Here is a 23,985-nt window from a genome sequence, read left to right on the forward strand (position 1 = left end):
AAGGAAATTAAGAGAGAAATGACACAGCCACCAACACCGAAGCAGGACAGATTCAGTTTTGTGTGTGTTAAAAGCTATGTGCAATGTTTTTATAGATGGAGCACATTCCAAATAACTTAGCAATATTATGCAGGCAAACCTCAGGGCCTAGACCAGCAGGTTAAGAGAAACTAGTCCTACAGTATCAGAGGATGAAATGAAGACCATAACTTCATTAGACTACAGACAACAATGTACTGTATATTATTGCTGGCTCCTTTTTAAAATCAGACTTCATGTTGATCATCCAGCCTTAGTGGTCAGAGCACTTGAAGAATCTCCAGGAAATTCCTGTTATATATGTTTGTTGTGCTTGGTTAAAACAAACACCTGATGAAAGCCATGCTTTTTCCCTCTCTTTGAAATATATCATCACGCAGATGAAGAAGCCAGGGTTTTTTTCTTGAAGACGAAAGCTCATTCATTACAACCCCCAAGGAAAACTCTTAAAATCTACTGGTTTTATCAACTGGTTTTATAGCAAGCTTCATCCCTTTGAAGGTTAATTCACTTTTTGTCTCTCATCAGGAGACTCCTCACTGAGCTGGGCATGTTTGTAGATGTGAATTTCATGAATCACACATCTTAAAAGCAAGCACAGAAATAAGGGCAGGCTATACCCATAGCCGGGGGTCACTACTCAACATGCATGGACTAGGGTAGAAGTAGTGAATCTACATGTAAGTCCTCCAGCACAGAACTCATCAGTAATTTATTTTTCCATAAATGAAACCACAATTAAAGGTTTGCTGGGCTGCTGCTTCCTAGAGGAGATCTTTGAGCCTGACTATGCGGGACTCTCTTCCCAAAGAAGAGCATCATCTCCTCAGCTTCACATCATATCACCCATCATGCCAAGGACAATAAAATAAGCTACAAGTCCATAAAAATAGCTTTACAGATGTCTGAAGGATTCTCTTAAACTGTAGAGAAGAGATAACCTGTGGGTCTCCTACTGAATGCTTTTAGCACATCTCTTAACATACCAGCTGCTGTAGATGGTGGCTAGTCAACCACCCATGAAATGTCCTTACCAGTCCCTGTGAGGGAATGATGTATACTAAGGAGATACATTTATTTGGTTGTAATATTTTTAGTCTTTTCACCCATTTTGCATTTCCAGAGCCAAAGGAGCCTTCATTACCACTGCTCCATCCAGAATTAGGTGCTCTCAAGCTTTAACTTGATCTTGGGTGCACAGATTCTACACTACCTTCAGGGCCAACTAAAGAAAGATGTAAAAATATCCAAGGATATATTAAATACACAAAAAGGTAGTTGTTCCCATACATGGAAATGCTTGACTTCAACAATTTTAAAGAAAAACAGTACAAAAATGCTCCAGTAACATTCCATCTTCTGTTCTCGGTGGTGTTCTTGTTTGAGGAGAAGAAACACCATTCCTCACAAAGAATTTGGCAGCTCTCTTTTTTTGAGCACAATGGGTCTGTGGTGAACTCCAGACCTGTTCACTAATTATTCTGAGAGGTGGTGGAACCCACCAAGCTCATCAAGCAATGATGTACTTATGGAGATGCTAGAGCTCCAGGGTTCCATGACTACAGTTGCAAGTCAGGTATGTAAGATGGCTAGAAGTGAGAAAATATCTTTTCTGATGTTATATGGAACATTCTGATGACATTTCCCCACCTGCAGCTGTAGCCTGGTGTTACTGCTCCTCATAAACATCTGGTCATGGCCAGATGGTTGGCAGCTCAAAGTTCAAACAGTCATGCCACTCTGTCATCATTACTTTCTTCAGAAACATAGAATCTGTCCAAACCTTAATTTCTAGGATATGATCAAGTGTTCAAGGAAGCAAGAATACTATCAATGCTTTGGAAACTAAAATTTTTACTCTTGCACACTGAGGACCACATGTCCCAGGATTTTCCATTTAATTCTCTCTTTCTCTCTTTGGTCAAAAGGCCCACACAACGAGGGAGCAGCAGCCACCAACAGGACTACTAGACTGCTTGTACAACAACGAGGAAAGAGATACTACTCCACAAGCATGTGTGGAGAGGATCTATCCCTCCACTGAGATGGAGACCACTACTCTTGTCTTGAATACTCTGGAAAAAAACACACAGATACATTTTGTCCAAGACAGACCTGAAAAGTTTCATTTGTCTTCAGCATAGTCAGACCTTCATATAATTATCCTGCTTATTAATACAACTCATTCTCCAGTCTCCACCCTTTCCAAACTTCACAAACAAAATGTCTTGTCCCAGCTGCAGTTCTCTTCCTCCATCCTGCTGCTGTTAAGGGCTGGTTCTCTGACACACCAGATTAATAAAAAGGTATCCTTAACAAAGTCAGAACTTACTGTGAAGAACTCTCCAGGACTGGAAAACCACAAAGACCTAAGCAGCTAGGTTCAACTTTAAAGCAGAAGGCTAGATAAGCTGAAGTTTTTTTCTTACACGTTAGAACAAGTTAGTTGATTACTTTTGATTCACATCAGTAATGCTGTACATAACTCTCCTGAATGTCTTAGATCTATTCTATGCAAAACCATAGGCTGAACAGGAATTTACTGCATTTAACAAGACTTTCCCCACAGGCTTGCTTTCAAGCATGAAGAATTGCATGGCAACTGCTGCACCCTTGGAGAGCTCTGCTGTAGTTGCAAAGTGTCACTGGCTTTCACTTATACAGAGGATGAAATAAACTTCACATCTTCTTTTTTTTTTTTTTTTTTGTGCTTTACTCTTACAAAACTCCTTTAGATGTCAGGATTTTCAGATCTTCCCAAAGATGAGCTTTATTATGCTGTGATCTCAAATACGATGTCAAGCTTGATAACCACTATGGTATTATTTCATTTTTTGTTTACTCTATCTGGGCTCTGTACCCCTCTTGAGAACTTTTGGGTCCACAACCCTGCATTAGGTCACACAATTCAAGGCTAGAGAAGTACCCAGTATAAGACAATGCAAAGGCTGTGACTCTACCGCAGGCCTTGAACTAGAAATTAAAGAAAAGACCCTTTTTTTCTGTGTTTCTCTTTTAAAATCTAACTCTTGCTCTAGGATCAGAATGGGCTGTGGAGAAGATCTTTACCTGCCCACAACACAGAATAAACTTCTCACCTGAAGCCATATTTTAGACTATTAATTCATTAATAATCATTCTCATAGAAATTTCCATAATAGCAAAGCTGCATAAGACTGGCTGGAAAGTATTTAAAGGACATCTGGTTTTGTTTTTTTCTTTTTTTTCTCTGCACTCACTGTGGGGGGGAAATGGTGCATGGAAGGGAGACTGTATAATCTTCCCCACAGCCACCCCAAAATAACTTTCTTATTTCCCATCTGCATATTACATATGCTTGCTCGACATTATATGGCTTCTAACTGGCTTTGGCCAGAAGGCAATACTACATGGAGCAGTTTGTGTTTTGGCTTTGCACCGCACACTCACAGTCCTTCACTTCATCAGTGGGCTTTGGCGAGTGGATCTCACTTTGACACCACAGCATTGTCAAATCAATCACATGTACGCTAATCTGAAGACAGAATCCATCCCCATCACCCATTTAGATTCAAGGGATTATTCCACAGAAGACACTGGTTCAGACACTGTATCAGCTGGAGGTGTCAAGAAAATCTCAGAGTTGTACTCAAATCACTTTACATTAAACTCTCTATTAGTAAATAACTTTCCACAGTTAAACCTATCCTAAATGTTTTTGTTAATGCTCGGTACAGTGATATATGTGATGAAATGTGAGGAATGTAAATCAGTTTGTAATAAGAGACCATGCCCAGTACCTGTTTAATGATATTTTGACTCCAGAATCTTACAAGGAGCTCAAAAATTTTAAATCATTCCCATAATTATTCTTCTATGTGTTTTACCAAAACTCAGAATATTTAACTTATAATGGTAAGAGCATAGACAACTGGTTTTAATTTAAGCTAATAATTTTTGTTTCAAGGAGAGCTCCATGTCTCTGTCTAACTTTGTGATTTCATACAGCCAGAAAGGAAGAAAACTGAAATGGTGCTGCTCCTACAAATCCTCAGCACAAGTACCCACATTAGTACTGTAAATTCAGTACACATTCCTTTAAAAATGTATTGCAAGAATTCCTACCACCAATCTATGTCCTTCTGGGGTAACACAGTAATAATGGCCAACGGGCCAAAAACTGTTCTCTGACTTCCATGATGATATTCTCATTATGGCCCAGATTTTGATATCATTAATCAAGCACCATCTTATTCCATGAATAGTCATCCCACCAACACAGGCTCTCCAAACAAGGACCTGTTTAGTGCAAGTCTAGATTTGGCATCGAATCAGAATAGGCTATGCAGATATGAACTTTCAAATTCACATGGAAAAAAGTCATGCTTAAGCACATTTCTACAGTGTATTATGTACCATGAATATCATTTGTTGTTAAAGTAATGTTGACAGCTCTCATTACAAGAGAAACATATCTTGCAGAATCAGCCTTTGGTGGACAGGGGCAATCAGAAATTTGGCATAACCTTCAATATTGAACTGCAAGTCTTCTACCAATGTGTGAACGTGTTACAGTGCAGCAAACAAAACACAGGATCTAGTTTACTGCAGTGTTCATTTTCCAATAACTTCCATTAACATTTTATCTAATTTTCTGTCTTCTGTGGATGAGTGGTTCCAAAGTGTAATCTCATTGATCCTATGTAACTTCAAACAAGCTCTGTATTTGAAGCTAACCTTTGTTGTCACAGAAACTGCTTCTGTTATATAGACAAAGCCAACCTGGCTCCTTAGACCCATCTTAAAAATGATATCTGGCTCATAGGCTCAGGTTTCTGTGAAGGCACTGAAGAATAATTTATCCTGCACTCTATCATGATGTTGTACTGTGCCTTCCTAGCATGCGTCTGTTTCTCTTCATCAAACAGAATAAATTAACATCTCTGCATGTCAGTATAACATGCCTATATTCTGTATCTATAAAACCATCACTCCTTCTGGCTTTAAGAAGTAATTTTCAGACACCAGCTCATTTGAAAATTTCTGAGAAAATAGGGAAAAGGAAAAAAAAAAAAGAATAAAGAGGAGAGGGGAGCATCTTTGGATAGCTGTTATAATTGCCTGCCACTAAAACTGATCAATATAATAAGAAAAAAAATCCCCATACAGTAGGTTAAGTCTGTAGAGCTAATTAGCAACTACCTTGTTCACTGCAGTCCCCTCTTCACAGCACATACGAGACCTTCTTACTACGTAAATAGCTTAAGGATGAGTTATCCTATGTGCTCAGTGTTCACCTGACCCTACTTTCTTGAAGCCAATTGTAAATGTAAAAAGAATTCTCCTCTCTTCTCAGATTCAGCTTACGACCACAGTAAAGTACTTCTAGTAGCAATGCCATTTTCTATTAACATAAGAAAACATGCAGCCATCATTTATCACATTGTTTCGTTTCACACCCTCTTCAAAGAAAAAAAGACTGCAGTAGGTACCAAGCCTAAGATGGAGTGCTATTTCCCAAATATGGAAGATTCTAGAGCATTTTTATAAATGCATATTCTGAGAATTATTTGGAAAAAGGTTTTTTATCCTTTTGCCTTTGGGAAGGACAGCAGTGAAGCTCACAGGCATCTTTGACTCCTGCAGAGTTTCCATCCTGAACCTGTACCCGTCTCTATGAGCATCCTGTTACCATACAAAGGTAGCTTGGAGAGTTTCAATGGATCCAAAGGTGAAGTAGTCAGTCAGTCTTCATGCCAGACCTACAACCTCTTTTAAGGTGCCCCTAAAGTACAGGCTAAAACTGGGCATTTGCTTTAATTATTTCTCCAGAAGAAACTGCTGTGCAAGGAAGAAAGTAAAATAAACATGCTTATTGCTACCACGTCTGATAGACCAAATATCCCCAATATTCTATACTATCTTGTATTTTTTAAATGCTGAAGGTTTCATATCCAAGCAGTTCACATTACCACAGTCCAGCTGACAGGCCACAAAGACATGCATATGTTTAAACATATTACACAATAATAGAATCATAGAGTGGCTAGGATTGGAAAGGACCTTAAGATCATCTAGTTCCACCCTCCTGCCATGGACAGGGATGTCACCCATAATAATAAGACAGAAACATATATCTATCCAAAAGAGAAAGCCAGCTCATAAATCTTGGTAATGAAATTTTGTAAGAAAGAAGAATCAATCAATGTTCGTGAGAAACAAACATGATGCATGTGCATCTTCACCAAAGATGACTGCACAGTAGCTGCAACCTCTTTGAACCTCATGGTCTGGCTGCAGGCTGTTCTGAGCACAGAACATGAGCGTCAGTGTGACAAAGGCTTCAGTTTTGACTTTTATTAATTTTTATTTTCAAAAGCTCAGTGAGAACCTGAGAAACCAATGGCTCACATGCATCCAGGGTAAGCTTCTTCATATCTTGTCCATATAGTTACACTTCTCTGTTCTTAAGAGGGAAAGGAGCAAGCCATTGTCTTCATCCAGGAATGATACAGATTAGTCAAAACTTCTTTTAGTAAGCTAGGAAAAGACCCAAACTGAATTCAAGAGCCCTGATTCAGAAATGATTCAGAATTGAATTCCATCAGGGATTGGTATTATGAGCTCAAGGTTCAGAGCAGGTGTGCTGCTCACTGACAGATGTAGCTAGAACATAAATATATTTAAGAAAATTTTGACCACTAACAAAATTCTGTCACTTAATTTTCAGAATTCCCAAGCTTATATGTTTTTTGAGTCTTTGCAAGACTTTTATGGCTTGTATTTTATAACTCTCCAAGGTGAGCATAGACTGGGGCAGATTCTCAGAGATCAAGTGAAAAATGTTTACTGATTTTAGTGACTAAAGTCTCTCTAAGTCATTAGCAGGAGAAAACTTTACATGATCTGAGTTATTTCTGCTCTAAGAGAATACAAAATAAGCACCTTAATTTTGCAATTGTTCCTTACAAATATGTATACATACAAAGAGGCAGGCTTGCTCAGAGCCATGATTGGTTTATTGTTCTGCTAACTTCAAGAGCATTAAACTAAGTGCATATCAGTCAAAGATCAGCCCAAAAGAATAGGAAAATTATTTTAGAAACATTATTATTATTAGGGACATTATTTTAGAAAAGAACAGTAAAATTGGTATGAAATAAAATCTTCAAGACAGAAGCAGTGTCACACACTCAGACCACAGTGTCAAATGGGTAAACGGAGAAAAAGAAAAAAAAAAAAGGATATGGCACAGGAAAAGCTATTTCTACATTTATATTTAAAATTTATATAAAATACATATAAATATGTATTTTAAGTATACATATTGGACTAGTTACAGTAATGTCTAAGCATAAGGGTTTCTGGTGTCTGGAACATCTCTATAAGCTCACTGAAAGGTACATTTAAATTCAATTCCTGAAGAGAATAAGAAACAATTACAACATCACACCTGTGATACAGAGATTTGTGTATGCTAGAATTGCCCAATCACAGAAAATAGTACTATATGTTTCTTCTTACCATCAAACTGATCATAGAGTCTAACCATGGATCACAAGGAACTGTGTTGTTCACAAAATGATCCATGATTCAAGGTCATCATGTGGCAGAATCATAATCATTCTGCTGCATTAGAGCCATCTAACAAGCAGCTTTTGCAAAGACTAACTAAAGAAGATCCAGATTCTTCAATGGAAAGTTCTTGCTTAATTGTTTCTTTTTAATGTTGAGATGCTCCCTCTTTAATTAAATATTATTAAATTTGGATTGCAATTTAATATCTAATTTTATGCCATGGACACATAAAAAATTTAATTGCATACTTTATGAGTTATAATACAGTTAGCACAAGTACTATATCCATCTTGATATGTATATCTTGATATGTATATACTATATATATCTTGATACATATATATAGTTTCTCAAACTTTAAATGTGCTTCTTTGAAAAAGCTTTCATAACATTCAAAAAACAAGATGCTTCAATAGAAACTTTTGTGAGATCTACTGCACTAACTACAGCAGCTTTAAACCTTTTTGTAGACTCAACATTGGCCTTTGATCAAAGCCTGCTAGACCACAAATTATATGTTCACTTCATTCAGCGATTCCCTTCAGATTCAAAACAGCCAAAACTTATTTTACACTTTCTTTGCCTTTCCACATCAGAATCTCTAGTCATTTTTAAATTTTGCAGTGCGTAGTAAATATGGGCCTATCTTACCTTCCATGCGTTCAACGTAGCAGTACACATCATAAGTTTCATTAGGAAAACGGCGGCCATATGTTCTGACTCCTTTCTTTCCCATTTTATCTCCAAAGCAGCCAATTCTTGGATGTCTAATTGGGTACCTGTAATGCAACATGCTCATATTTGTTATAATTCAGCATCTTAAGTCTGTACAGGCTAAGCATATTAATTCTGAGAAACTGTGTCAAGTGGCCTTTTAAATGTCTCACCTAACAGTTTGGTCAGACAACCAGCCAGCATCACATTGCTCAAATCCATCTTCGTAGGCTGCTTTCAGTTGTTCTGGGCTTGCTATGACAGCACCATTGTCCAGACAAGTCTGCTGAGCTTGTGTAAAATTCAGAGTATACCTGCTGGTTGCTGCACGATAGTGAAATACAACACCTGAAAAGGCAAAACCCTTACGTTAGGGACACATTTTGCATTGTTTCTGCAACTATCATCATACTGTAACTTTACCTAGGTATTCTTACAATGCTGAAAAAAGATGGGTGGAATAAAAACAGCAAAAGGCTAAGAGATATGTTACCATATAAGTGATGTCCCTCCCTCTAGTGGCTGCTACCAGTAACTCTATAATACCTTATGCTATTAATAGTGAAATTATATTCACTGTACACGTACAAAAAAAGGTTATTAAACTATACATGTATTTTCACTCCTGTATTACATAAAATGGTGATTAAAAGGGAGAATAAATGCTAAAATCTGTCAATGTCATCACACAGTTACCCAGACACCTCCAGTTCCAAGTGGTGGTCAGCTAATTGCACTGCAGGCTGTTTATGCCAACAGTGCTACCTGACATGTTCTCTTATTGGCTTATATGACACATCCAACTGTGAGTCAAACTGTGTGACCCAAGAAGACTAAGCACATCTAGACTTCAGAAAAAGTGAGCTTAAAAATAGGCTTTCCAAAGCAGTCAGCTGCTGTAACGGCACGCAGGAGTGCCAACATGGAAGGTGGGATCCCTGAGTGCTTGTGGTCTGCTAGCTGCACTGAGACATGCAACCAACCTGAACACCAAAATAATTATACTTTTTGATGCCGATTTGTTAATAGATGATGTCCCAGATGCCTGCTCCTATGCTTCAAAGCCTACTACAAATATAACATTTATAAATACATGGCTGTTCTTGGTCCATTTTTCACAGTTGTCTTTTCCTGCAAACACTACAAACAACATAGACAAAACAAAGTTTGTTTTTCTCTGGGACCTTTCTGGTTCTGGAAAGAATCTTGACAATTTCAGAAGTTACTTGAGCACATCAGACATTTGGAGCTTGAGGCCTAGAGTTAAGATGGTCTTAGTTAAGACAGGATCTGCAAGATGGTTTTAGTTAAGACAGGATCTGCAAGATGGTTTTAGGTAAGACAGGATCTGCCTTGAAGCTACATTCTGTTTTCTATCTACATATAATTCCCACTGAATTCAGCAACAGCTGCACATGCATACCTAAAACCATAAAGGGCACAGACTCCTAAGTGGCAAAAACCAGATATTCCACCTGGCAAAATCACTCTTCTATTGTGTCTTTTAAAGTTTAGCACCAAAAGGATGTCCCTTGATCTCTAAAAAAAAAAAAAAATTCAACCTCATTTATTGTACTTTTAATGCTTCAGAAACATTGCAGCACCATAAAACATTACAGAACGTAATGCCGCTGCACAGAATGTCTATAAAGCAAGAAAATAAACCATAAAATGTTCATTTTCTCTGCTGATTTTATTGGAGTACTTAATGATGAGGAAATAACATACCGTAATACAGCTTGGGAAAATGGTGGCAACAAATCCTTGTTATTAGAATGTCATTGAAAGATGGAAGAAGTCTGCTAATTTACAAGTAAACAGAAATACAGGTAACAATAAAATGTTGATTCAAGGGCTTCCAACATAATTATAAATACTTTTTCTCATGCAGACAAATTCAGTCAAGTTTTGCCAACTGTCAAAGGTCTGGATATGGCCAATAAATTGAAAATACATATTTTTGTTCTTGTCATGATTCACTAAGAAAGTTTCTGAAATTAGAATTGAATACATTATCTGAAAACTAATCACAGGTAGACCTCAATTGTCATCTGTTTTATCAAATCTACTGGAAGAGAAACAGGCACTGGAAGAGGAAACACTGGGATTCCCCGTATTTCCTTATTTACTATGGAGTCATGCAGCAGCTGCAACCTCTAACTGGAAGCTTACAGACCACTAATGTCCCCATAAAACGCCTTTTCAGACCACTGACAGAACCCATTACAAGCGGTACTTCTTCAAACAACAGTGTAATTTTAGCTTCAAAAGGACCCAACCATTGTTTAGCAAAAGTGACAAGTGAAGAATGCACCCTGAAAAATTATGATTATGTTAAATATAGCTAAATTAAATATACCAGGTGCCTGAAATTCAGTCATCAAGATTGTTAGATTGCTAGTTTAGTTCATTTTATTATTTGGCCAAGGTCCCGTGACACTGTTCCAAACAATCTGCAGGCAGACTTCAGGAGCAAGGAAAGACCAGGATCAGCTTCCAGTGGGCATCTTAACGTGTGCTGCTTCCAGTGGGCATCTTCAGGTGTGCTGGAAGGCAAACGAGCATAACAGCATGGAGGGGGCCACACTGCTTCAGACAGCATCAGTGTCAAAGCACAGCCTCAAGCACGTGTTCTTGTTAATGTGGACTATCTGTACCAGGCTGGATTGAAAGGGAGTATCAGAGAGACAGCTTTACCTAGCTGCTATATCCTTGCACTTTCTCTGTTACAAGGCATCCCTCATTGTCTGGTTAGGACAAATTTACATATCATTTACACTGGATTAAGAAGTGCAAAACTTTATTTTTATATATATATATATATATTTATTTATATGGGTTATGTGTGCTTACACACATATTTTGGCTTTGTGTGCCCTAAATAACACAGTACTTGACCACATGTCCAACAGGCCTGTTGGACGCATATGTTGGACATGTGGCACATGTTGGACATATACAGAATTTAGTAACATTGGTTGATACCATTAGCAAGTTACCTGCTGGTATAAATGAGCATTATTATTTTCATTGGTACAGTAGTGCATTAGTTCAGGTGACCTGCTTGGTGTTCTGGGTCCAGAAATAAGAAATGGGCAAAGTTTACAGGGCTTACAACAGAAGCAGATAAAACATCTACCCTGAATTATAAGTATGAACCTATAATAATAATCACAAGCTGGGCATCTGGCTTTACTACATGTTATTGTTGAAAATATGCAAACATCTTAAACATTTTTGGTAACGTTGGTGTTTCTGTAGTATGCAATATTTAGCACTAACTCAGGGTCAAATCCTCAAGTATGTGAAGGAATTTGTTGATTTCATTTGTGGTTTTAATCTTAATTAAAATGCATTTTACATTAGCTTATTTGCCTCTTTTTTTGCTGATTTTTTTGTTGTTGTTGTGAGATTGCTTACCTGAAGTTCTATGGCTCCAACTGGGCACAAGAGCAGAGTTTCTCAGTACAACCACAAAAAGTTTAATTAACTTAATAGGAGATGGCAACATATTTCTCTGAACTTGTATTTTTTGTAAAGCTTCCTACTACTTAAATATATAAGTGCATTCTCCACAAACAGCTATCTCACCTCTCACTTCTTCGATGTTGGAAACAACCACTGCCCTTCCTAGCTGGTGTATGTTTGGTATCCCTGTGATACCTCAGTAAGGCAAGATTAAAGGGTTAATGTCACTGGCAATTTAAAGTAGCTTTTGCAGTGCTGAGAATAGCCTTTGGTCATTTGTAAATCCTGGAAAGGAACTTGGAGAATGCTTTGTTCTCCTCACTCTGATCCAGAAGGTAAACTTCACTTATTCTTAAGAGCTGAAGGCTTTTCCATTTCCAGTGAGGAGCTAATGGACATAAAAGAGTCTACAAGATGAATGAGAAGGAGGACATCAGTATGCATATAAGCCTGTGCAACAGCTGCAATAATTAGAAGACCCCCTGGGGCTAAGAAGATTAAAGTGCAGGACTTTCATTGTTTCAGTTAGACAGAGAGAGGGGCAAAATCCATTGTCCAAGTTTTTGCACTTTAAAACATTTGTAAAAGCTTTTTTTCCCCCTTTTGTCTATTTCCCCTCTGAATGAAAAGGCAAGAAAGGAGCTGTCCTAGGAACAAATAAAGCAACTGGAAAACAGACTACAGCCTTATTATAATGTTGTCTCTGAACATCTGGCAAACAAAGTCAGTGTAATTACAGGAAGAAGTAACACCTCTGCAAGAAATAGCCCTCACAGAAAAGTAATTTGTAGCATCCAAAATTCACTTCTGTCAGAGCAAAAGAGAGTGTCTTTTAATCATTTATCCTTTAGACCAGAAAATGGAAGCAAAGTATTTCACTTTCAACAAACTAGGATTTCCTGGTTCTGTGTTTTCACAACCTTTGGGTTGCAACTTTGCTTTATTACTTGCCAGGATATTGTGCAGCAAAACGTCATGGAACTGCAGGCGAAGGGCTCTTGGTATAGCTAATACATTACATTTATACAGAAATAACACTAGTTACTTCACTACTGAGCTCATACTGCAGCAAAATGAATTCTTGGTATCACATAAAGCCTAAATTTCAGAAGTTGTCTCACACAGATAAGAAAATCTAAAGAGAAAATACTGTGATGCTTGTGGTTGTTATTCTGATAATTTTTATGTTCAAACCTTAGCTACTGTGGAGCAGACCCATGAAATAACTCCCAACCCACTGCCAAAGCTACTACAGTTTGGTGATCCTCTTCACCTTGAATGCAGAAGATAATTTACATTACAAATACATGCTAACATAAACACTACAGGACTGAGCACTGTATGAAAGGAAGCAAGAGGGCACAGTCTTCAGCTTCCTGTATGAATAATTCATTTGTGTACCTCATTTGAGGTTTTGCACCCACCTTCTGACCCCTGTCTTGGGCTGGCAACCTGAGAAGAACAAGCCTACTTTGCATAGGTGGGCTCTCCCTTGCCAAACGCCTCAGGGAACTCTTCCTCGTGGAGAAAGTGCATACCAACCCCTCTGCTCTGCCAGTCCCAGCCCTCCTGCTTTCCAGGCACAGAGATCAATTCACACCATGCTCCTCCATGCAAAATCTTTGTGTCCACCCTCACAGAGTGATGCAGCTGAGTGCAGGTGTACGCGAGCTCCTCTGACAAAGTTGATCCAGATAAGAAAATTGATTAATGTTGAGATTTATATGCATTTTTCTCAGAAAGATGACTTCTTTACTACATCTATATTAATCTCTGAATACACAGCAGGACCACCTGCCAAAGCTTGTTTCCTCTGCACTGCAACCCACTAGGTCACACAAGTGTTCATTGAGGCCGAGGCTACTTAAATTAAAATCATTTTAAAAAGAAAACAAACATAAAAATACACAGTATCTTAGAACTGTTCCCATACTTGTGGGTGGGCAACAACATAAAACCAATTTAGCCTTTAGCACTGGTCTCTGCTCTAGCATCCTGCATGTGAAGCCATGCCACGTCCTGCATGGACCGAAGGCCCTCCATCTAGCTTGATGCAGAATTCCCACCAGCCTGTCAATTAGCTGACATTAGACATTCAAGGCCAGGCTGGATGTGGTTCTGGGCAACCTGATCTAGTTGAAGATGTCCCTGCTCATTGCAGTGGAGTTGGACTAGATGACATCTGAAGGTCCCTTTCAACCATGTTACTCTGTAATGTTATGAGGGACACAGCAGCTTGATCAGAACATTTGCTTCCCTGTTTCTGTGCATCGTACATAGACTGGGACTTTCTCACCCAGAAGCAATTTCCCTCACCCACCCTTTGATGGCTGCTACCCACTGAGCTCTCTCCTTCCCAGCTACAAAAGTCAGAGAATCCTTGGTATCTATGATGCAGGAGAATAAAACACAGGCTTAAAATGCAGCAGCCCACGTTAATGTCGTTAGCAAAGAAGTACGGAAGTTCAGCATTAAGAGGCAGTAAGGTTTCAGGATAGATAAATCTAAAAGATTAAATAAAAGCATCTCTTCTAATGCAGTCAGTGATAATGAAGAGGAGTGATGGCTGTAGACAGAACAAATCAATTAGGTTGTCAACACACAATCTTTCAGGGCTAAGAGCACAAGTGAGTGGCAGCTTCCCACACTGCAAACAACTCCCATTTATTATCATTATAATGCTTGTAAGAAAGAAGAGCTTGCATAAAAATGAAAATGTGAATTGCCATCTATTCTGGTTCCCTAATTGCGGCTTGTTTCCATTAACAAGGTCACTATTTTAAATCTAGGATTTTCTTTGTTATCTTTTAAAAAAAAGGATAAAGACTAAAATAGTCTCTCAGGTTTGCAGCAAAGTCAAACATAAAGTACCAAAATTAGACCCATGAAAACAGCGATCTCCCAAAACAACAGTAAGAAAAGGATAAAGTGCTCTTTAAAAGATATTCAATTAAAAGATATGACAAAAAAAAACAAACAACAAGCAAAACAGGAGGCATCCCATTTGCTACTTTGATCTCTTTAAATCAAGTAATCTCCAAGGAGAATAGCAAAAAGTCAGCTTAAATGAGTTGATTTTTTTCTTCTTGATTACACTTGGTCATACACACTATTTTTTATTGCCCAATATCATAGCACCAAACAAAATGAGAATTTCATTAAATATCCAATTATGTTCCAGAATGAAGAACACCGTTACGTTGCATTTGTAGGTCAGCTTTTCACAAAGTATCTCAAAACTATTTTATGTAAGTGGGATTTCTTATAAGCAGAAAGAGGAAATCAGCGTGGACAATAGCAATGCTTTTATAAAATCCTTTCTGGTGTTCAGCTTACCAAAATTTTATTTTCCTGAAGGTTAGAAGTCTAGCCTAAACTAGTCATCTAAACCTCTCTAACTGGTGACCAGGGATATGGATTTGCAGAGAGTATATTTCACCCAAGATTCTCATCAGAGGAACTGAAGGTAGCACCAGCCTGTGCATTCAGCTTAGACTAAGCAGGCGACCTTAAATTATCAAAGGTGAAATAAATCCCACCCTCACTTCAGTTTTCCTGATTTCAGACCTGACATCCAAGTGAAGACTGTGAAACAGCACTTGGTAAATTATTAGCAGGCAAGCAAACACTTGGGGATGATCTTCAGAAGGTCATCAACCACCACCTTGTTCCCAAGTGTTTCTAGTGGGATACAATGAAAACCCAAGAGTGAAAATCCAACAGTGCCCAAAAGAAGCTTAAGGTGGGAAGGAACTGGCAGCTCAGTGTTAACTACTGAGATGGGAAAACCATCTCTCAAGTACTTGAATTCTCCTGAGACCTGACATTTTCAAGACACAGTGGTAAGGATATTACTAAGAATAAAGACGAAATCATAGAATGGTTTGGGTTGGAAAGGACCTTAAAATCATCCAGTTCCAGCCCCTGTACAATGGGCAAGGACACCTCCAATTAGACCATTAAATCACAGAATGATTATGACATTCAGCATTCAAACACTGTGAGGCCAAGGACTCCTAAGATAAGATAGTATGACTTGTGGGTTTAGTAACATCAAGAAAGGTCAGAATAAAACACTCAAAACACTGTAACAATGGTGAAATTACAAGAACTGACAAATGAAAAGTTGCTCCTGAGGAAAAGGGAAAATTTCAGAGGGACATGAAGGGAAGACAACACACGGAAGGCAAAATGAGTATTAATGATTTGTTCTCCATATTTCTCTTCTTGTAAGAAGTTGAAGCATATAACACTGCAATATTGTTAGATCCATTTTGAACGTAAAACATCCCTGAGAGGTCAATGTAATTACAGCAGCAACCAGTGTGTAAGGAAATCGTTTCCCACTATTAGGAAAGAAGGTACCTATTGTGCTGAAACTGCCTCTGCATGAGCCTGTAAACCTGTCAGCACTAGTGCTGTCCCCTGCCTCAAGGGCCAGCACTGCAGTTGTGATTAATGCGTGGGGCAGGCATCTGGCTGCCCTGAGACTTCCTGTGTGGGCTAAAATTAAGTGTTTCTCTCCTCCTTTTTACACTTTTATCAGCAGTAAAATGAAAAAAGTACCATATAGGGTACAGTTCAATCTAACCCCACTGACCTTAGAGGTGACACATGAAAAGAGCCAGATAACCCATGTGAATGTGTGCTCTTTCTTGATTTCAGGATTAATAAAGGCATATAGCACAGTATGTAACATGCTCACTTGGAAAACCAAAAGAACTAGAATAAGTGACCCAGCATATCCTTCTGGTCGTACATTGCTCTGACTTTTCCCAGATTATATCCCCAGGACTGAACATACAACAGAGTCACAAACACAAGCACTTAGTAAAAACAAGGCAGTTCAGACATAGCTTTAGGTTCAGCAGTTTAAACAGTGTTAAAAGCAAATTATTTCACCTCTGTCACAAGCTACTGGTGCTCACAGAAGTTAGCACTGCTCAGCAGATATAAGATACCATGTTAAGCTACAGTATTCTGGTGATGCTTATCTCCTCATGAACAGAATACAAGCAGCTGTTGATACCGAAGTGGTTGGCATAGGGTGTGCATATAATCAAAGGAAAACCATAGAATTATGGCAGTTACCAAGATCCTGTTATTCTTTAGAATGATTTTACCTGCCAAAAAAAAGGATGTAGTAGAAATATGCAATGTAGTGACAAAGGCAATGTGGGTGATTAAATGCACACATCTTCCTTGTGAATAATAACTAACTTATCCAGCTGTGGTCTAACATAAAGCCTCTGCCTCCGGAAGTTCACGGGTTACAAGTCTCTGAAAACAATGGAATACACAGCAAAAATCGTTATGCATGCCCTTAGGTATCAGCTATGGCTGCTTTCATTGGAACAAGACACTGGGACAGACAGACATTTTGTCTGAAATGATAAAGACACAAGCTTGGTTTTGGCCTAATCTCTGAGGAGCATAAATTAGGCAACAGTTGATTAGATTTCTGGCAAGGTAGGATTCAATGCTGAATCCCTGAGTCAAAGCACTGAAATGTGGGCTTGTCATGGTCAAAGGGGGAAGTTCTGCATTTACATTCCATTTTCTTGGTAAAGCTAGTATTTACACTGTTGTTAATACATAAATCTGACTTTTCTGAACTTCAGAAGTTTATCTGGCATGTAAAAATAGCAAATTTATCTGTTCTGATAGTTATATAAAGAAAAATAGATGCACAATAATACACATCTTCTGTGGACAGTCTTGGTCTTGAGTCTCAAGCCAAAAAAAAAGCATTAAAAACATTACTGATTACTTTCAATGACTGATACCAGCTGTTCAGCTTGTACAGCTCAGGCTGGGAAAAAAACTATGCTACAGAGAAAAAGGTTCTTAGAAACCCTATTTTTCATTCACAATACATTCCATCACTGGTAATATACAGTTATTTAATGCACAATGGGTTCAGTAGAGGTTTTATATTCCTAGCATACCTAAATTAAAGGATAGAAATAGTAATTACAGTACTTTTTTTCTCATTTAGGTTAGCTTATTTATTCTCTTATTTGCAAAGGCTGATTTAAAAAACAAACAGCACAGTTGTCTAAGCTTATCTACTGGGCTTCATTAATGCTGGAATATGCTTTTTGTTTGAAAGTTTCAAGTGAGGGAATGACCATGGAAAGAAATGGAAATACTGACAATATCTAAAACTCAGGTCCTGAATTGCTTTCAAAATACCCCCCAAAAACACCAGCATGACAAAGCCTGTAAAGTTATTATGATAAAAAAGAGCAATTTCACCTACTTCATGAGAATATTGCAGACAAAATTTGGCCTACTTCATTTGGCTGTTTTCAAGAAGTTTATTAAATTAGGCTTAACAAACGGAACAGTGTTGGCACTTAAACAGAAGAATGTTGCTTTCTAAAGCACTAGCAAAATTTCTTATCATACCTAAATGGCCACACACAGGGGAATTTTGCAGAAGCTTCCTATCTTTAATAAGGCAATTCTGCTTCACTCCAGAGTTAAGCTGTGTGATCAAACAAGTATTACCTGAGCCAGAGTTGCCACTTTTTCTGCATACTTTCAATTGACTGAAAAGCTAAAGCAACACACCTGTTCAGTCCTCAAGAGAGTGCCATACAAATGCATTTTATGTTTCATTTGTGATAAACAGAAAACTTGCAGACTAGCAAAACTGGTGATAATTCTAGCACTACTTCATGGGTCGTCCTGCAAGCACCTGCTCTACCCTGGAGAGCTGACCAAAGTGCCGTGCTGAACCATGCTGGCCCTCAGCTCTGAGATTACAAAAAGTGTAGGTCCCTCCAACTGTTATGACTTTGGGGTGCAGATTCATAAAGACAGCATAATGGAAATAAATAATATTTGGGACTAATATTTTGAGGGAGAGAGAGCGTGGTGGCGGTGGTGGTAATTTTGTTTTAAAATAGAAGCTGTAATCACAAAAAAACTATAAAGCCTAACTGAAATGAGGGCAGAAGATTTGAGCAGCAACATTCATATGAAATTCTTATGAGTGTGACAAATGGCATTTGATTACTTAATGCAGAAAATGGAGACTGGAGAGCACAAATTACAGTCTAACAATGTTATTTTTCATTTTGGTCAAGATCTGGTCTTTTCCCCTTCTGAAAAGAACAGTTGCAGAAAGAACATGGAGTGTGTGAAAAGTTTTTCAATAAAAAAAAAAAAATCTGATTATCTTATGTCAGTGTTTTGCAGAAACACTAACTACAGAAGTCAAAGTATTTTCATAAATCATCACATATTTTATTGCAGTAAACATCTGCTGCTCCTGCAGACACATATATATGTGTAGTCAAGGGAGCACTTGAAAAGGAGTAAGGAATGCCAGGTACGCTAGTTACTGAAAAGTAATGTATAAAACAGGATTTCTTTTGCTTTGCCATTAGGACTAAAGAGTTTATGAAGTTATAGAGACATTAATGGTAACACTAATTTATTGTATTTCCAAATTAAGACTACACCTTCAGAAGCTTTTGTTGAATCAATGCCAAAAGACTGTTCAAGTTAGCTTAAGCACATTGGAAGAACAATGCAGTATGAAACTCACCAAAAAAAGTCTTAGCCAAAGCCATAATTTGCAGCAGCAATTAATGTTTGTTTTGGGATTCAGTCACTTGAGTAAATACTGAACTTTCAAAAAACACCTAAGTGCAAAGGAGTGCAAGACAGAGTCCAAACTAAGGCTCGGGGAGCTGGTACAGCACAGTGTTGTTCTACGCAGAGAGTAATTTGGGTCCAGATTTGGCATTCCCACGGCCCAGAGCCTGGGCTAATATGTCCTGCCTTTCAGCACAGTTTGTTAGCTCAGGCTCAGCGCCAAACTGACAAGGCTATAGAGCACCAGGCTCTGAAGCAGTCTCCACACTGTACTTAATGTGCTGTATAAGCACGAGAGAAACACCTACAGCTCAGATGCTCCTTTTGCCACTTATGTGCTTTTGAAAGTCCTGTGTCTTCTGTCTCTTTACATGTACTCTTCACCCCCTGAGAGTTTTGGAGGCTATTTCCTTATGGTTATGGCAAGCAAACTCTTAGCACATGGAAGAACATAAGCAGCCACCTCCTTACTTGTTTTCCTGCAGCTTCTGCTATATGGGTTTCCTCCTATGTATTCAAGGCCTTATTACTTGGACAAAAGAAACTCTTCCTTTGTGCTTGACGTTCCTATTTATATGTTTAATTAAGAACTTTTACTTTTTTGACTGGAATAATTTTTGACTATGAATGAGATAGACAAATCCTTACCCTCAACAGCCAGTGATACAATGTCTTGAGTGTCTTCAACTCCATACATAACATCACAGCGATACACTCCAGCATCACTTGCACGCAGCTTAGAGAAAGTCAGTGAAGCATCACCAGTCTCCTCTGAATGGGTTGGAACAGACACTCTGTCTTTGTAGCTTTGACCTATTTTGATGTTGCCATTCTGGGCCACCAGGACTGTGGTTTCTTTTGCATCTTTTCCACTTTTATCCAGTTCAACCTTTGACCATTTGATTCGAAGATACTCAGCTGCATAGCTGGAAGATATGGTGGGTGTGGTTGAAAAGAGGCATGGCAGGACTGAAGTTCCAGAGAGGGATCCCTTTATCATGGTGGTTTTTTCTGCTTTGACTAGAAAAAGGGGAGAGAGGGGGAGAAAGGAGAGAAAGGAGAAATTGCATTAGTGGAACACCAAAATTGGAAGCAGATAGAGTTATTTAACAATACAAGGCATGCAATAACTGAAATTCATGAACTTTATCTGATTTGCAACAGGACTGATTAGTATAAGGTAAAAAAAGTTTGCGTCAATATCCTAGGCTGCTGATAGAGCCCTTTTGTGTTTGGGCAAATTTAATTCACTGTTCTCTGACTTATTCTCTCCATTTGTTACAGCCACCAAGTTATTGACCTTCTTAGAAAGTGTTTTGATATTTCAGATGACAGATGAACTGTAAGAGTTATGCAGTTTTACTTCTTAGGAGGAAGACCACTCTGAGTTGAATGATGGTGAGTTGTCTCACATATATTTTTGGCCAAAAGCATGCATACAGGGGAGCTACTGATGTTTACACTTTCCTTACCTCACAGTAGCTTGTTCATTTGCTCCTGTCCAAGTAAAAGCTAGCCCATGACTTTGCATACATGATAACCCTTACTCCATTATTCTTTCAAGGGTTAACTCTTTTTATTGCATACATGCTGAAACAAAAGCCTTTCCAGAGAGATCCTCCCACAGAGTCATTCTTTTAAAATTATTTCCTTGTGGCCTCAGGGACTTTCACACATTGCAGAAATAAAGTATTTTGGGATGTTAAGCAAAAAAGGAAGCAAAGTACACAGAAAGTCCCTACTTGGCTCAGACTTGACATGATAGGACCTTTATCATTTTTCATGACATTGCCAGCTGCAAACATCTTACAGTGAAATGTTTCCATCTGACAATATCCTAAGGGGGAAGTTGACTACTGTTCATCCAACCTGCACACAGCAGCTCTCTGAAGAGAGGATTTCTGTTAGATTTATTTTTTTGCGTTACATTATTTCATCACATATAATGGCTTAATGAAAATTAAAAGCTGATGCACAACAGTATCTAACTTACCTCTTTCATTGTCCTGCACTCTAATATTTTTTGAAAGGTGGAACATGTTGAGCCTTAATTTGACATTAGCTAGGCTTAGTAAAGTTTAGGAGTACAGTCATTTCAAGTACTAGCCGCCAACGGAGTGATTCATTAAATACAGGACACCAACACATGAAAATTATCTAGCTATTTATCTGTCATCACAAATATAATCTTTCCATAAAGACAAAAAGGTTTGAGAAGAGAGAGAGAGAAGAAAAAAAAAGAAGAGCAGGGAAAAAAGGAAAATTGCTCATTAGGTTGAATCTATATATAAAACAGGGAAAGACAAAAGGAGGACCAATATAAAACTGAAGACTTGAAGGCTTGAAGACAAGCCTGCAGAAGTTAGTAGAGATTAAAGACTAGCTCATAAGCTTTCACTGAATATACTTTTAAGTGAAAAAAAAAAAAAAACAAAAAACAAAACTATTGACAGGTGGGTGGATTTTTATGTTCATAAGGAAATAAAAACTCAACTCACTGAGATTCAATTGATTGCTAAAAACTAGAAAGAACTGTTTATGTCCTGAAGATGTACAGTATAGAAGCACCACTGCCTTTTATATCACTTTCAGTTTCTTGAAACTTCACCAAGTTACAGTGGGGTAGAGATAAACAGAATGAACACTCACTCCTATCAGTTGCAATGGAATTAATGCCAAATTGCACAGGTGGGAGATTAAAATCAGTCTCAAAATATTTAGTATTTAGTATGATCACTTGTCATCTTATATATATTACAGGAACTTCTTAAATGAAAAATGACCTAGTTATAATTATCCTGACTGACAGAATTTTAATAAACGTTTGAGAACACTGTTTCTGGTTTTGAGTGATCTGGAATATCAGCACTAACGCTTGAGGAAATTTAAAAATCTGTCTTCACATCAGCAGACTGAAATCCTTGGCAAACATCACATATGATCATGATATGCAAACTAGATCTAGCCTAAACTGGGCTACCTCCCAGAATAGCAGACCATGTAGCTGCACACATGCCCGTCTATGTGCAGAAAGCATTATAAAACACTATATAAAAGAACTTTTTTATTTTGACAAGAGGGGAAAAAGAGGGGAAAAGAAAAAGAAAAGAGGAGAAACTTTTAGCTATTGAAAAAAATAATAATATTTTCCACTGAAACATAAAATTATGTGATGATCCTGAACAGCTCCAAAAAGCTTGATTTCTTGCAGCAGTCTGAGTTAGTTAAGCAGAATTTATTGGCCAATACAGAAAGCAACAATATCATCTATGAATCCATGTTGCCCTTTTGTTCCTTTAGCATTTTCTCAGTGCTTACACCCCACGCCACATCTCCTTTTCAGCCACTATCAACAGTATGTGGCAGACTATTCCTTAAAAGGGACATGGCAGGCAAAAATATGAACAAAACATTTTGTAACTCTTTTGCAAACTGGAACACAAGCTGAGAAAAGCAGGCATTTGCCAACATTGTTTTATACCATATCTTCATTTCATTATACAGGACCTACAATACTTGTAATATCATGTACCCTTAAACGGAAGGATCGTTTTGAAATTACTCAGCTGCTTGGCACCAGCTCAGTGTGTGAACTTCTTGCTTGAGAACAAAGTCTTTTTTCCCCTAGTATTTTTACGTTTTTCTGATGTAAATGTTACAAAACTCTTAAAATGGAAGTGTAAAGAGGAAAAATATCCCAAACAAACTAACAAAAAAAAGCCATGACAGAATACCATAACATGCAGACATCATAGGCATACGTTATGTGTATTTTATAGCACATACAGGTCATAAATATGATCAAATAAACTGATGTTTAAACTGGTATATTATTCATATACATTTGAAAAGACATTATCACACTCTATTCTAGAGCATTTTTACTGTCTGGGATTAGAGGGCTTTCAAGAAAGCATACTCACTCATGACATGACAAATAGTCACTTAAAACAGGTAATATAAACTCCAGCATTAATCATAATCACAATGTCGAGCTAGCAAGCTAAAATATCTTAACACCAACTGGCTCAAAATGAGTAAATGCCACACTAACAGTAGTTGTAAACCTTGCATACTCACTCATGACATGACAAATAGTCACTTAAAACAGGTAATATAAACTCCAGCATTAATCATAATCACAATGTCGAGCTAGCAAGCTAAAATATCTTAACACCAACTGGCTCAAAATGAGTAAATGCCACACTAACAGTAGTTGTAAACCTTGCTCATGAACTTCTGTCACTGATCCTTCACATGAACCAGAGCAAACAGCAAAGGTCTTTCAGAGGGGCACACTCGTGACCCCAGGAGCTTACACCGTATTTCCTCCCACCTTCCTGACACACATCTTCTGAGAATTAAAAGTCTCAAAGAAACCACACAAATCCATTCTCAATTTACCCTCAAAGGAAAAAATACTTTTGTTGCTACAATCTAATGAGCATGCCATGAAAACATGCTAGCTATTTATGAATGGGACCATTCACAAAGATGAGAGTGGAAAAGAGAGGAAAAAAAAAAGTCAGTAATAATGATTAGTGGTTCTAAATTAAGCTTCAGTTTTGTTATGACTTAACACTAAGACTCACTGACTCC

General features: G+C 38.0%; 1 protein-coding gene across 2 annotated transcripts in view; it reads right to left on the reverse strand.

The window, feature by feature from the left end:
• Positions 1-23,985, reverse strand: part of LOC134164362 (versican core protein-like) — a 105,561-nt gene that overhangs the window by 68,811 nt on the left and 12,765 nt on the right. For both annotated transcript variants that reach the window (XM_062619996.1, XM_062619995.1), the window contains exons 3-5: positions 20,035-20,406; positions 8,484-8,658; positions 8,248-8,375 (exon numbers count right to left, since the gene is read on the reverse strand). In XM_062619996.1, the coding sequence (XP_062475980.1) occupies positions 8,248-8,375; positions 8,484-8,658; positions 20,035-20,406 (675 nt within the window). The remainder of the gene's footprint in view (positions 1-8,247; positions 8,376-8,483; positions 8,659-20,034; positions 20,407-23,985) is intronic.

The sequence above is a fragment of the Pezoporus occidentalis genome, unplaced genomic scaffold (genome assembly GCF_034315485.1).
Source record: "Pezoporus occidentalis ecotype Australia unplaced genomic scaffold, CSIRO_AGI_Poc_V1 ctg218, whole genome shotgun sequence".
Taxonomy (NCBI): domain Eukaryota; kingdom Metazoa; phylum Chordata; class Aves; order Psittaciformes; family Psittacidae; genus Pezoporus; species Pezoporus occidentalis.